Genomic DNA, 16,801 nt, shown 5'->3' on the forward strand with positions numbered 1-16,801 from the left:
AATATACAAATGGAACCCTATACTCCCCCCCCCCACACACACACACTTTTGCGATTCTTTCAGAGTACTATTCTGTAGGTACAGGGCAGAAACCGCCAACCAAGGAAGTTGTTGCCAACGGTGCAGCAACAGCTGTGTCTGAGACAAACCCCATGAGGAGACTGGCGAAGAAAGCAGTCAGGGGGAAAGAAGAAGGTCCAGGAAGGAACAATCTCCGGAGGCTTCCAGTAGGAAGGGAGCCAGGGTACATTCAGTTGAGCACTGTGAGCTGCCTTAGTACCCTAAGTCTTAGTACCCTAAGACTCTGTGATGTTTGCCTAAGTTATAAAACTTCTGTGACTCAGTTCCCTCACCTGTGCAAAAAACCTGTACAAAAAGCACTAGTAAAGCTCAAATGCAGCGATTATATAGAAAGGTGCTCTGTTGTTGGTGAAGGCCCAAGGTGGATTTACACCACCTCCCTCTTCCCCATGGCCCCCACCATAGTGCTTTGCACAGGGCAACTTCCCAATAAGTAAATAGCATCCCACTCTCTCCACCAAAATTAAATTAGTCAGAAAAGGTGGGTCAGCTTGAGAAAGAAAACTTGCTACCCATAGGGGAGATAATAAATACCAGAAGATAGGAAATAAACTTTCTATTTTTACCACATGGTTATTTCACACAACAAATATTCAGCTGAACTGTGTGGAAGACTACAAACAATAGGCGTTTGAGGTTTGCAAATGCTTGTTTCCTTTCAACCTTTCAAATGTATCAGAAGAGGCCTCTAAGAATAGCACCTATTAGTATAACACAAAAGTTGGGGCGGTGGGAGGGGGGGAAGGGTGTCTGGTTTTTAAATAAACAATTAAATGTGGATATAGGTTAAGAAGTTTGTGGAACCCAGACTCTAACTTCTTCAGCTGCGCTTACTCTGTGGAGCCAGAAGCCAGTATTTATGGAGTTTAATTATTCTAAGGGGCCAACGCAGAAAATCCTGGCTTTAGAAACAAAACCTGCTTTTCTTGTGATGGCAAGACTGACTAAAGTACTTAAGGTGAATGTGTCAGTGCCTCTTTTAGTAGAAACCGATCACATAAGTCATCCATGCTCAACGCAGACAAGTTAGAGAACACGGAAGGGAAAAGCTGCTTAACAGAACCATTACTAACACTTTGGTGTTTCCAAATGCACATACACACACACACATGCGCACACACACACACACACGTGTGTGTGTGTGAGTGCGTGTACGGTGAACTACAGTTTTGTATACTTTATAACACCTTTCATGCAAGTGAATACGTAACTACATCATCGCTTTTAATAAACTGTGAAGAACTTTTTTCTAGAAGATGTACTAGCTCCCATTGCTAGGCATTTATTTTGATTCCAATTTAATTGGAATTAATTAATTAATTAAATTAATTTCACTATTGTAAGAAACACTGCCATGAAAACCCTTGTATATTTATTTATACCACTCTCGTCAGTGGGATCATAAATATATTAAAAATTGAATGTGGGGTACCTGGGTGGCTCAGTTGGTTGAGTGTCCAACTTCGGCTCAGGTCATGATCTCGGGGTTAGTGGGTTTAAGCCCCACATTGGGCTCTCTGCTGTCAGCATGGAGTCTGCTTTGGATCCCCTTTCCCCCTACCACTGCTGTCCCTCCCCCACTCACACACACACACACACACACTCTCTCTCTCTCAAAAACAAATATTAAAAAAATTGAATGTGAGGCATTTTTATTAAAAACTTGATTCAATTTATCAAAATTTGTCAAAAATAAGCATTTTGTTTATAAAGCCACAGCTGGAAGAGAGTGCTTCTAGCCCAGTGGATCTCAAAGTACAGTCCCTGGACCAGCATCATCAACACTGCTTGGTAACTTGCTAAAAATGCAGATTCTTGGGGCACCTGGGTGGCTCAGCTGGTTAGGTGCCCGACTCCTGATCTCAGCTTGGGTCTCAATCTCAGGGTCGTGAATTCAGGCCCCATATTGGGCCCATGCTGGGCATGGAGCCTACTTTAAAAAATGCAGATTCTCATGGGGCGCCTGGGTGGCTCAGTCGGTTGAGCAACCGACTTCGGCTCAGGTCATGATCTCATGTTTTGGCTTGTGGATTCGAGCCCCACATCGGGCTCTGTGCTGACAGCTCAGAGCCTGGAGCCTGCTTCTGATTCTGTGTCTCCCTCTCTCTCTGCCCCTCCCCCACTCATGCTCTGTTTCTCTCTGTCTCAGAAATAAATAAACATTAAAAAGATTTTTTAAAAAATGCAGATTCTCAAGACCTACCTTAAACCTACCGAAGCAGCATCTCCAGGGGTAGGGCGCAGTGAGCTGGTGATTCTGATCTTCCCACTCATCTTCACTGATGTTTACTACTTCCTGCCTGGAATTCTAGCCATTTGGTCTAGAGATGTTCACACCACTAATTCCTTGAAAATATGAACTGTGAATCATATTCCTGTTTGCACTCTACCACGGTTCTGTGCCAGGAAAGCTCAATACACACTTCATCACCAAGTGATTTGTAGTTAAATGCAGTCTTACCCATATTTCTAACTTTTTGTGTTAATAACCTTATAGTTCTAAATGAACCAGAAAAGAAATGCTCTGCCCCTGCAAATAGGTGGACTAATTCCCTCTCTTCCAGTGACACAGCTTGACTGACCCAACTAGAAGTGGCCTCAAAAAGCAATTGGTCTGGTACATAATTACTGCCAGAAAGAACAGCTCAATATTGTCCTTTCCAGAACAAGTAGTCTCTAAAGTTCAAATGGCCAAGTTAATTAGCTCATTTACTGGGGTCCAGGAGCAGCCACCTCACCTAGGAAGGCACGTGGATGGCCATCTGTGCCACATGCAGTCAGACATACCCAAGAGCATTACTGAGCCCCTTCTGGGGCTGGGATGGATGATGGAGGGTCTGTGTCCTGACTACCTCTTTTCAGCTGAATAGAGTGGAACTGGGGTCTCAGCTCAGCACTCAGCAAAGCAGATCCAGGATCATATGTCTTGGTTCTGCACGCAGGCATTCACTCTGCAGAGTTTAACCCCACTGGCTTGGCCCTGGTCCTCTGTCCAGGATAAGTTCGCACCTTTTATTAGAATGTCAATCCTGACGACTGCTGTCCGAAGCAGATGGCTCCCTCTACAGACAGCAGCGCAGAAGATAAATCGAAAAAGAATCCTCTTGAATCATCTATTCCTTCTGTGAAAGCCAAAAGAGATGTTTCCACAAAACACTGCAAGGGCCATCTCTCCTTCCACATCTCCTAGAACAAGAAAGTTCACTACTACAGTAGATATGTATTATTATCTTTGGCCTCACATTCTTCTTCCCTTGTTCGAAGAATCTTCCACTTTGTGAGACAGAGTCTGGCTCCCACTAAAGAAGCTAAAAATACTGGACGCTCATTCTCCCAGCCTCCCTTATTGTAGGCACATTGTGTAGGCGCATGACCAGCCTCTGCCAATGACAGACATCTTCTGCAGAGTGTCCATCAGAAGTTAGTAATGTCAAGGGACAGAGATCACATGGAATCCATCCAGACAGGGGTAGGGCAGGAGTGGTGGCCACAGCCAGGTTCCTGAGGTGGCAATGGTAGCCAGTCTAGCAATGATGCGCAATGTCCAGCATTAGTGGCCTTGAGGATTCTCAAGTCACCTTGTGAAAAGGAAATGCACCCTCCAGAGTCAGTCCAGCCTTCAGATGATTGTGGTCCTGTGTCTGACTATAGCCTCATGAGCGCCACATGAGCCACAACCACCCAGCCAAGCCACTTCTAAATTCATGACCCAAAGAAACTATGAAAAATAGAAAATGATTATTGTTGTTTTTAGCCAAAAAGTTTTTGGGTAATTTTTTATGCAGCCACAGATAAGCAATATAGGCACCAACTTTTATGAAGTATCAGGAAAAGAAACAAATATATGAAGACTGCTTCTGCATTGACCTTAACACCAGTTTTGAAATCCCTGTTGTACTGCAGCTTGGTTGCTTTAGAAATGCTATGCTACTCTGCTCTGGAAAACAGTGTGAAGGTTCCTCAAAAAATTAAAAATAGATCTACCCTATGACCCAGCATTAGCACTGCCAGGAATTTACCCAAGGGATACAGGAGTGCTGATGCATAGGGGCACTTGTACCCCAATGTTTATAGCAGCACTCTCAACAATAGCCAAATTATGGAAAGAGCCTAAATGTCCATCAACTGATGAATGGATAAAGAAATTGTGGTTTATATACACAATGGAATACTATGTGGCAATGAGAAAGAATGAAATATGGCCCTTTGTAGCAACATGGATGGAACTGGAGAGTGTTATGCTAAGTGAAATAAGCCATACAGAGAAAGACAGATACCATATGTTTTCACTCTTATGTGGATCCTGAGAAACTTAACAGAAGACCATGGGGGAGAGGAAGGGGGAAAAAGTTACAGAGAGGGAGGGAGGCAAACCATAAGACACTCTTAAATACTGAGAACAAACTGAGGGCTTATGGGGGGTGGGAGGGAGGGAAGGGTGAGTGATGGGTATTGAGGAGGGCACCTGTTGGGATGAGCACTGGGTGTTGCATGGAAACCAATTTGACAATAAATTATATTTAATATAAATAATGTAAAAAAAAGAAAGGCTATGCTACTAACTTTGTAGAACTTATTAATAGAAAACAAAAAGGTGTCCTTTGGAGATGGATAAATGTTCTTAAAAATCATGTGGGAAAATAAATGTCAGAAGATAAGAGCATTTTGAAAAATTAAGAAAATTGGAAGGTAATTGTACTATCAGACATTAAAACATTCCATAAAGGCAGTGTGACTAGAATACTCCGGTACTGACAGAAGATGAAGAAGCTAGAACAGTAGACCAAAATAATCAGAAATGGACAATATCCAGGAATTTCAATATGACAAAAGGAGAATTTAAATTAAGTGGAAAGGAATAATTCTACTGCTATAAAAATTATGAAAAATAAGACAATAAGAATCCTAGAAGAAAATTTAGGAGTCCATATATATGACTTTAACAAACAGGAGAGCTAGAGTCTATCAAAACAAGATAGAAAGGGAGTAGTAATATCTTTGTAATTATTTAGCTTAATATATTGAACATTGAATCAGGAGCAAGTAGTAGGAATATTTTCCTCTACATAAAAGGGTATTAGATATTAAATGTCCTAGTAAACACTTTTTACAAAGAAAAGAAGACCGTATTTGTTTAAGAAAAATAATAAAAATTAGGTGTATCAATAGTTCATGTTGTATTAACAACGGTGATAACTCAGGCAAATAACACCAAATGGAACCACTTTCCTGAGCAAAGTCCATCTGCTCCTGCCTGTTTCTGCCTCTCTGTTCCTTCTTACCCTGTCCCTTGCTCCTGCGGGGCCTTCATTTTCTCATGGCCAAATCTATGCTTATGTCAGGAGTGATCTCAGTACCTTCTCCTGGAAGCTTCCTTGATGACTTCTATTCCCCCAAATAAAAGCAATCTCCCCATTTTCTGAATCCTTACTCTTGTATAGTTATTTATGCCTGCCTTAGTTCTCCTCTGAAATGATAAGCCTTTAGTGGCAGGATGCAGGCCTAAGACATCATTGTGACCTAATATCATTCCTCTACAAAGTACTCCGTTGGTGGAGGTCATTGAGAAGACCTGACTGCTGGCTGATCAGTGAGCTAGATCTTGGCAATCAGAGGTTCCTCATCCCTTCCTCTGTCATTGGAATGTTCATTCCATTTACCTTCCCTGCTCCCAGAGCCTCCTCCAAAGACACAGTCTTGAGACAATGATGTGGTATTGAGACCATTTGGATAATTAGTACACATGACTAAACCCAGTTAAGACCTCTAATAAATTTTTAAGATTTGGCAGATGGCTGTGGAAATCTAATTGTCTTGCAGCCACTCAAGACAAGCCTTGTATATAAGTTCTCTTGCTTATTAAACCTGCCACCTACCAATCTGGACTGGCCACTCTCTTTCTTCAGTCTCTCCTCCCCTGCCTCGGTGTGGGGCCAGTTTCAGATTATACACAGGAAGCTCCCAAGGAGCTTACAAACCAACATATATTAACTTGGTGAAATCATAATGTGTGAGTAATAAATGAGTGCATGATTACTGAGTTTCTCTCTTAGATAAATTTGATCACTGGAACTTTTTTTTCTAGATAGTAGTAATAGACAGAATGTTCTTTGCTAAGAGTATACTATTAAGAATGAATTATACTATAGTTTCAGAGATTTATTTATATTACAAAGCCTTTTCCCTTCCCCTGTCTGTATCACCACACATCTGCCAAATGAAAGTGGCATGGGTATATTCATGGTAGCAGACACATAGTAGGTTCTCTATAAATTGCCACTAATTCTAAATCTGTTACATCCTTTCAAGGATTAAAGGACTCATAGGAAGTATTAAATTTCTTTAATATATAAACAGAGGGGATACTGGCAAACTGATATTGTGCCTTGTGCACCCACATCAAAATGATTCAAGTAGTTTATGATCCAAAATAACCCTCCCCTCCTCAAATGTAGCGGTTCCAGTGTGCCAGTAATGAAGGATAAAACACTATGTTGAAATCATTCTAATTAGTATGAGAAATTCATTTATTTCAAGGTGAAAAACACAATAGTCCAAGGTTAAATGGCTATCAGTCAACTCTACAGTTAACAGCTTAGAGTTTGAAGAGCTTAAGCAAACAAGTTTCTAAAAGATTCAGAAGCCCTGATGCCTTCTCTGGTCTATATCAGTCACATTGTTTAGTAGAGATTAAGTAGTTATTACCAAGGTTCAATGGAAGAATTGAGAGGTAACAATTTTCAAAAAGCCAAACTGATCAGATATCTGAACACACTAAAGACTTGGTTCTTAATGGGCAGAAAAGTCATGACGCATCTGTCATATTCTAATTACTTCCGTGACAACATCCTGTTTGGATCTACAAAATAAGCCTTTTTATAAATATAGTTTACCAACGACTTATATCATTCTGCTGATGACTTCTTTCTCTAGAAGCACAGCCAATTTCACAAACATTTAAAAACATTAAATTTCATATGCTGCCTTGATTCATAATCTGGTTACTAAGAAATATGGAGACATAATTTTCCTTTCTAAGTTCGATGAAGAGGAAGTCAGAAGTCATTTTCTATTCTCACTCAGTAGAGATGGGCCTCAACAGTTACTATAGTAACACCATCTATTGTCTGTGTAATGAGGGCCCATAACCTGTTCATCATCTCAAGTCACTCCTTTCAAAACAACCTCCTTCTTGTTTGTTAAAGGTAATCTTTTCTGACCATGTTTAAAAACCACTGGTGCCCTAACCCACAGGATAAAATTCAAGCTCCTTAACCTAGCATGTAAATTATCCATGGGTTTGGCCCTACACAGCCAGGTTTGTTGATCCCTTCCTCACATCTTATATTCCAGTAATACCAAACTTATTAATAGTTCCATGAATATACCCAGTTGTTCATACTTCTGAGCTTTCATGCTGCTTGATCCTTTCCAGAGAATATTTCCCCCCCCAACCACATGGCAATTCTACTCATCTTTCTATTAATTCATTAAAATATTATTGAAAAAATACTATGTGCCAGGCTATATGGTAGACTTTGAGAATACAACAGTAAATAAAATCTTGGGAGGGGCACTTGAGTGGCTCAGTCGGTTGAGCATCTGACTTCAGCTCAGGTCATGAACTCATGGATAATGGGTTCGAGCCCTGCATTGGGCTCTGTGCTGACAACTCAGAGCCTGGAGCCAACTTCAGATTGTGTGTGTGTGTGTGAGTGTGTGTGTGTGTGTGTGTTCCTCCCCTGCTTCTGCTCAGTCTTTCTCTCTCAAAAATAAATAAAGATAAAACAATTTTTTAAAAATCTTGTAGGAGAAAGGGAAGATGGCGGTGTAGGAGGACGCTGGGCTCACCACGCGTCCTGCTGATCACTTAGATTCCACCTACACCTGCCTAAATAACCCAGAAAACTGCCAGAGGATTAGCAGAACGGAGTCTCCGGAGCCAAGCACAGACGAGAGGCCCACGGAAGAGGGTAGGAAGGGCGGTGAGGCGGTGCGCGCTCCACGGACTGGCGGGAGGGAGCCGGGGCGGAGGGGCAGCTCGCCGGCCAAGCAGAGACCCCGAGTCTGGCTGGCAAAAGCAGAGGGGCCTGACGGACTGTGTTCCGACAGCAAGAGGGACTTAGCGTCTGGGAGGTCATAAGTTAAAAGCTCTGCTCAGAAAGCGGGAAGGCTGGAGGACAAAGGGAGGGAGAGCTGCTGAGCCCCGGGACGACAGAGCTCAGTTTGGTGGGGAACAAAGGCGCTCGCCAGCGCCATCTCCCCCGCCCATCCCCCAGCCAAAATCCCAAAGGGAACCAGTTCCTGCCAGGGAAATTGCTCCCTCCGAGCAAACACCCAACTCTGTGCTCCTGCGGAGCCAAACCTCCGGCAGCGGATCTGACTCCCTCCCGCTGCCACAGGGCCCCTCCTGAAGTGGATCACCTAAGGAGAAGCGAGCTAAGCCTGACCCTCCTGCCCCCGTGCACCTTGCCTACCCACCCCAGCTAATACACCAGATCCCCAGCACCACAAGCCTGGCAGTGTGCAAGTAGCCCAGACAGGCCACGCCAACCCACAGTGAATCCCGCCCCTAGGAGAGGGGAAGAGAAGGCACACACCAGTCTGACTGTGGCCCCAGCCGTGGGCTGGGGGCAGACATCAGGTCGGACTGCGGCCCCGCCCACCAACTCCAGTTATACACCACAGCACAGGGGAAGTGCCCTGCAGGTCCTCACCACTCCAGGGACTATCCAAAATGACCAAACGGAAGAATTCCCCTCAGAAGAATCTCCAGGAAATAACAACAGCTAATGAACTGATCAAAAAGGATTTAAATAATATAACAGAAAGTGAATTTAGAATAATAGTCATAAAATTAATCACTGGGCTTGAAAACTGTATAGAGGACAGCAGAGAATTTTTTGCTACAGAGATCAAGGGACTAAGGAACAGTCACGAGGAGCTGAAAAGCGCTTTAAATGAAATGCAAAACAAAATGGAAACGATGACAGCTCGGATTGAAGAGGCAGAGGAGAGAATAGGTGAACTAGAAGATAAAGTTATGGAAAAAGAGGAAGCTGAGAGAAAGAGAGATAAAAAAATCCAGGAGTATGAGGGGAAAATTAGAGAACTAAGTGATACACTAAAAAGAAATAATATACGCATAATTGGTATCCCAGAGGAGGAAGAGAGAGGGAAAGGTGCTGAAGGGGTACTTGAACAAATCATAGCTGAGAACTTCCCTGAACTGGGGAAGGAAGAAGACATTGAAATCCAAGAGGCACAGAGAACTCCCTTCAGACGTAACTTGAATCGATCTTCTGCACGACATATCATAGTGAAACTGGCAAAATACAAGGATAAAGAGAAAATTCTGAAAGCAGCAAGGGACAAACGTGCCCTCACATATAAAGGGAGACCTATAAGACTCGTGACTGATCTCTCTTTTGAAACTTGGCAGGCCAGAAAGGCTTGGCACGATATCTTCAGTGTGCTAAACAGAAAAAAATGCAGCCGAGAATCCTTTATCCAGCAAGTCTGTCATTTAGAATAGAAGGAGAGATAAAGGTCTTCCCAAACAAACAAAAACTGAAGGAATTTGTCACCACTAAACCAGCCCTACAAAAGATCCTAAGGGGGATCCTGTGAGACAAAGTACCAGAGACATCACTACAAGCATAAAACATACAGACATCACAATGACTCTAAACCCGTATCTTTCTAAAATAACACTGAATGTAAATGGATTAAATGCGCCAACCAAAAGACATAGGGTATCAGAATGGATAAAAAAACAAGACCCATCTATTTGCTGTCTACAAGAGACTCATTTTAGATCTGAGGACACCTTTAGATTGAGAGTGAGGGGATAGAGAACTATTTATCATGCTACTGGAAGCCAGAAGAAAGCTGGAGTAGCCATACTTATATCAGACAAACTAGACTTTAAATTAAAGGCTGTAACAAGAGATGAAGAAGGGCATTATATAATAATCACAGGGTCTATCCATCAGGAAGAGCTAACAATTATAAATGTCTATGCGCCGAATACCGGAGCCCCCAAATATATAAAACAATTACTCATAAACATAAGCAACCTTATTGATAAGAATGTGGTAATTGCAGGGGACTTTAACACCCCACTTACAGAAATGGATAGATCATCTAGACACACGGTCAATAAAGAAACAAGGGCCCTGAATGATACATTGGATCAGATGGACTTGACAGATATATTTAGAACTCTGCACCCTAAAGGAACAGAATATACTTTCTTCTTGAGTGCACATGGAACATTCTCCAAGATAGATCATATACTCGGTCACAAAACAGCCCTTCATAAGTTTACAAGAATTGAAATTATACCATGCCTACTTTCAGACCACAATGCTATGAAGCTTGAAATCAACCACAGGAAAAAGTCTGGAAAACCTCCAAAAGCATGGAGGTTAAAGAACACCCTACTAACGAATGAGTGGGTCAACCAGGCAATTAGAGGAGAAATTAAAAAATATATGGAAACAACAGAAATGAAAATACAACAATCCAAACGCTTTGGGACGCAGTGAAGGCAGTCCTGAGAGGAAAATACATTGCAATCCAGGCCTATCTCAAGAAACAAGAAAAATCCCAAATACAAAATCTAACAGCACACCTAAAGGAAGTAGAAGCAGAACAGCAAAGGCAGCCTAAACCCAGCAGAAGAAGAGAAATAATAAAGATCAGAGCAGAAATAAACAATATAGAATCTAAAAAAACGGTAGAGCAGATCAACGAAACCAAGAGTTGGTTTTTTGAAAAAATAAACAAAATTGACAAACCTCTAGCCAGGCTTCTCAAAAAGAAAAGGGAGATGGCCCAAACAGATAAAATCATGAATGAAAATGGAATTATTACAACCAATCCCTCAGAGATACAAACAATTATCAGGGAATACTATGAAAAATTATATGCCAACAAATTGGACAACCTGGAAGAAATGGACAAATCCCTAAACACCCACACTCTTCCAAAACTCAATCAGGAGGAAATAGAAAGCTTGAACAGACCCATAACCAGCGAAGAAACTGAATCGGTTATCAAAAATCTCCCAACAAATAAGAGTCCAGGACCAGATGGCTTCCCAGGGGAGTTCTACCAGACGTTTAAAGCAGAGATAATACCTATCCTTCTCAAGCTATTCCAAGAAATAGAAAGGGAAGGAAAACTTCCAGACTCATTCTATGAAGCCAGTATTACTTTGATTCCTAAACCAGACAGAGACCCAGTAAAAAAAGAGAACTACAGGCCAATATCCCTGATGAATATGGATGCAAAAATTCTCAATAAGATACTAGCAAATTGAATTCAACGGCATATAAAAAGAATTATTCATCATGATCAAGTGGGATTCATTCCTGGGATGCAGGGCTGGTTCAACATTCGCAAACCAATCAACATGATACATCACATTAACAAAAAAAAAGAGAAGAACCATATGATCCTGTCAATCGATGCAGAAAAGGCCTTTGACAAAATCCAGCACCCTTTCTTAATAAAAACTCTTGAGAAAGTCGGGATAGAAGGAACATACTTAAACATCATCAAAGCCATTTATGAAAAGCCCACAGCTAACATCATCCTCAATGGGGAAAAACTGAGAGCTTTTTCCCTGAGATCAGGAACACGACAGGGATGCCCACTCTCACCGCTGTTGTTTAACATAGTGCTGGAAGTTCTAGCATCAGCAATCAGACAACAAAAGGAAATCAAAGGCATCAAAATTGGCAAAGATGAAGTCAAGCTTTCGCTTTTTGCAGATGACATGATATTATACATGGAAAATCCGATAGACTCCACCAAAAGTCTGCTAGAACTGATACATGAATTCAGCAAAGTTGCAGGATACAAAATCAATGTACAGAAATCAGTTGCATTCTTATACACTAACAATGAAGCAACAGAAAGACAAACAAAGAAACTGATCCCATTCACAATTGCACCAAGAAGCATAAAATACCTAGGAATAAATCTAACCAAAGATGTAAAAGATCTGTATGCTGAAAACTATAGAAAGCTTATGAAGGTAATTGAAGAAGATTTAAAGAAATGGAAAGAAATTCTCTGCTCATGGATTGGAAGAATAAATATTGTCAAAATGTCAATACTACCCAAAGCTATCTACACATTCAATGCAATCCCAATCAAAATTGCACCAGCATTCTTCTCGAAACTAGAACAAGCAATCCTAAAATTCATATGGAACCACAAAAGGCTGGCCCCGAATAGCCAAAGTAATTTTGAAGAAGAAGACCAAAGCAGGAGGCATCACAATCCCAGACTTTAGCCTCTACTACAAAGCTGTCATCATCAAGACAGCATGGTATTGGCACAAAAACAGACACATAGACCAATGGAATAGAATAGAAACCCCAGAACTAGACCCACAAACGTATGGCCAACTCATCTTTGACAAAGCAAGAAAGAACATCCAATGGAAAAAAGACAGTCTCTTTAACAAATGGTGCTGGGAGAAATGGACAGCAACATGCAGAAGGTTGAAACTAGACCACTTTCTCACACCATTCACAAAAATAAACTCGAAATGGATAAAGGACCTGAATGTGAGACAGGAAACCATCAAAACCTTAGAGGAGAAAGCAGGAAAAGACCTCTCTGACCTCAGCCGTAGCAATCTCTTACTCGACACATCCCCAAAGGCAAGGGAATTAAAAGCAAAAGTGAATTACTGGGACCTTATGAAGATAAAAAGCTTCTGCACAGCAAAGGAAACAACCAACAAAACTAAAAGGCAACCAACGGAATGGGAAAAGATATTTGCAAATGACATATCAGACAAAGGGCTAGTATCCAAAATCTATAAAGAGCTCACCAAACTCCACACCCGAAAAACAAATAACCCAGTGAAGAAATGGGCAGAAAACATGAATAGACACTTCTCTAAAGAAGACATCCGGATGGCCAACAGGCACATGAAAAGATGTTCAACGTCGCTCCTTATCAGGGAAATACAAATCAAAACCACACTCAGATATCACTTCACGCCAGTCAGAGTGGCCAAAATGAACAAATCAGGAGACTATAGATGCTGGAGAGGATGTGGAGAAATTGGAACCCTCTTGCACTGTTGGTGGGAATGCAAATTGGTGCAGCCGCTCTGGAAAGCAGTGTGGAGGTTCCTCTGAAAACTAAAAATAGACCTACCCTATGACCCAGCAATAGCACTGCTAGGAATTTATCCAAGGGATACAGGAGTACTGATGCATAGGGGCACTTGTACCCCAATGTTTATAGCAGCACTCTCAACAATAGCCAAATTATGGAAAGAGCCTAAATGTCCATCAACTGATGAATGGATAAAGAAATTGTGGTTTATATACACAATGGAATACTACGTGGCAATGAGAAAAAATGAAATATGGCCTTTTGTAGCAACGTGGATGGAACTGGAGAGTGTGATGCTAAGTGAAATAAGCCATACAGAGAAAGACAGATACCATATGGTTTCACTCTTACGTGGATCCTGAGAAACGTAACAGAAACCCATGGGGGAGGGGAAGGAAAAAAAAAAAAAGAGGTTAGAGTGGGAGAGAGCCAAAGCATAAGAGACTGTTAAAAACTGAGAACAAACTGAGGGTTGATGGGGGGTGGGAGGGAGGGGAGGGTGGGTGATGGGTATTGAGGAGGGCACCTTTTGGGATGAGCACTGGGTGTTGTATGGAAACCAATTTGACAGTAAATTTCATATATTAAAAAAATAAATAAATAAATTAAAAAAAAAAATCTTGTACTGCCTTTGGCACAAAAACAGACACTCAGATCAATGAAACAGAATAGAGAAGCCAGAAATGGACCCACAAACGTATGGCCAACTAATCTTTGACAAAGCAGGAGAGAATATCCAATGGAATAAAGACAGTCTCTTCAGCAAGTGGTGCTAGGAAAACTGGACGGCGACATGCAGAACAATGAACCTAGACCACTTTCTTACACCGTACACAAAAATAAACTCAAAATGGATGAAAGACCTCAATGTAAGACAGGAAGCCATCAAAATCCTTGAGGAGAAAGCAGGAAAAAACCTCTTTGATCTTGGCCGCAGCAACTTCTTACTCAAGTCTCCAGAGGCAAGGGAAACAAAAGCAAAAATGAACTACTGGGACCTCACAAAAATAAAAAGCTTCTGCACAGCGAAGGAAACAATCAGCAAAACTAAAAGGCAACAGACAGAATGGGAGAAGATATTTGCAAACAACATATCAGATAAAGGGTTAGTATCCAAAATCGATAAAGAACTTATCAAACTCAACACCCAAAAAACAAAGAATCCAGTGAAGAAATGGGCAAAAGACATGAATAGACTCTTCTCCAAAGAAGACATCCAGATGGCTAACCAATACATGAGAAAATGTTCAACATCACTCATCATCAGGGAAATATAAATCAAAACCACAATGAGATACCACCTCACACCTGTCAGAATGGCTAACATTAACAACTCAGGCAACAACAGATATTGGCGAGGATGTGGAGAAAGAGGATCTCTTTTGTACTGCCGCTGGGAATGCAAGCTGGTGCAGCCACTCTGGAAAACAGTACGGAGATTCCTCAAAAAATTAAAAATAGAACTACCCTACGACTCATCAATTGCACTACTAGGTATTTATCCAAGGGATAAGATATGCTGTTTCAAAGGGACACATGCACCCCAATGTTTAGCAGCACTATCAACAATAGCCAAAGTATGGAAAGAGCCCAAATGTCCATCCAGGGATGAATGGATTAAAATGATGTGGTATATATATACAATGGAGTATTACTCAGCAATCAAAATGAATGAAATCTTGCCATTTGCAACTACATGGATGGAACTGGAGGGTATTATGCTAAGTGAAATTAGTCAGTTAGAGAGAGACAAAAATCATATGACTACTCATATGAGGACTTTAAAATACAAAACAGATGAACATAAGGGAAGGGAAACAAAAATAATATAAAAACAGGAAGGGGGACAAAACAGAAGAGACTCTTAAATATGGAGAACAAACAAGAGGGTTGCTGGAGGGGTTGTGGGAGGGAGGGATGGGCTAAATGGGTAAGGGGAATTAAGAAATCTACTCCTGAAATCATTATTGCACTAATTTGGATTTAAATTAAAAAAAAAAAAAACTTGTACTGCCTTTATTGACACAGACACAGAAATTAGAAACCTCACCCTCCTCTGTAAAGTTTTCCAAGCTGCACCCCACTAGTGGACCCTTGTCTTCCACTTGCCTTGTTCATTCTGTGTTGTCCTCATCACAGGTGCCTTGTCATTATCAGCCTCCCTGGCTACACTCAGAGTTCATTAAGACAGGGACCTTGTTTTCTTCATCCTCTATGATATTTGGCTTATGTATGTGCTTTATAAACATTTTGAGGAAAAAAAGGAACAGAAGGTGGGGAGGTAGGATACACATTTAAAGCATGGAAATTCCATGTTTTAAAAGTATCTGCCCTTGGTGAAATGGCCAAGAATGACTACATTCTTGGCTGTTTCCCCCATGTCCTCATTTCTGGCTTTTCCTGCTCTCTTTTTAATTTCTTTTCTTCCTCTCTGTCCTAATTTCACATGGGATCTCTCAACATCCTGTTCATGACTAGCCGTGTCTTGTATACCATGGGAAATTTCAGGGGGGATTTAGGGCTTCAGAAATGAGGTGCCTCCATTTGGGACAACAGGTCCTCTATGTGTGAAAGAAGCACCTAGTGGGTGCTCTCTGGTATCATTATAAAGCTCTGCCCTGGTTTGTCCAGGACTCCACCTGGTAGCTGGGACTATGTCCCAAATAGGTCTAAAAATCTGACTCCTCACACAGTGCCTTGAACCCACCAGATCTCCCTAAATGTGTGACGCAGATGCTGAGGATGAGGCAAAAATACAATATTGCTTCCAAGGATGCTCAATGACTCTTACATACAGTGCCAAATAGCTCAGCACACAGACAGTATCACATAAAGAGGAAAAAAGTGTAGGAAGAAGCTATTTTCAGTTTAGCTTATAGGCAAGTTCTCTATAATTTTAAGAAATAAAATTTTATTTTATACTTTAGTAATATTTTATTTGGGCTATAAATCGGGGTGGGTGTGCATGGTAAGAATTTCAGGGCTTAATGGCTTTAAAGCCATGGTTCTTAGAATGTGGTCTGGATCTGGACCATCAGCATCACTTGGGAACTTGTCAGAAATACAAATTGTTAGCCATGTACCAGACCTGCATTTTCACAAGCCCTCTAAGTGATTCTGATGCATGCCCAAGTGTGAGAACCACTGATACAAGGGCTTTAAAATGACCTCATGTATAGAGGATACTAATATACTAAACTTGGAATTCAAAAGGGCACCTTAAAATTCAGGATCTCTTGAAGCTACACAAATGCTAGCTCATTCACTCTCTCTACTTCCCATTGATACAGGCAGGGAAAATACCACTGCCCCTGTTTTATATAGAAATAAAACTAAATCTGGGGTTGGGTTGGGGTAAACCACTGCATACAACATTTTCAGGGCTGCAAAGTTAAAATTTGCATGGTCCAAATAACCAGAAAGAACATTTGCACCTGTTGTTTCTCTTCTCTTGTTGAGGGTTGGGAGAAACTCTTGAAAACATCTTAACATGCTCAACAGGCAACTGGACATTTCCCAAAAGCATAGGCTGATGCTGAATGTGAGCAAAGCCTAGCTCAATCCACAGAGGTGT

At 41.3% G+C, this 16,801-nt stretch overlaps 1 protein-coding gene across 15 annotated transcripts in view; it reads right to left on the reverse strand.

The window, feature by feature from the left end:
• The window catches only part of NEK11 (NIMA related kinase 11), a 291,628-nt gene that overhangs the window by 77,786 nt on the left and 197,041 nt on the right, over window positions 1-16,801 (reverse strand). The window contains exon 15 of one of the 15 annotated variants that reach the window (XM_042954491.1): window positions 3,700-3,799. The exons of the other annotated variants lie outside the window; for them this stretch is intronic. Coding sequence (XP_042810425.1) covers window positions 3,735-3,799 — 65 coding nt within the window. The 3' untranslated portion in view covers window positions 3,700-3,734. Of the gene's footprint in view, window positions 1-3,699; window positions 3,800-16,801 lie in introns of those variants that run through there. 15 annotated transcript variants of the gene reach the window in all.

Source organism: Panthera leo, chromosome C2 (genome assembly GCF_018350215.1).
Source record: "Panthera leo isolate Ple1 chromosome C2, P.leo_Ple1_pat1.1, whole genome shotgun sequence".
NCBI classification, from domain to species: domain Eukaryota; kingdom Metazoa; phylum Chordata; class Mammalia; order Carnivora; family Felidae; genus Panthera; species Panthera leo.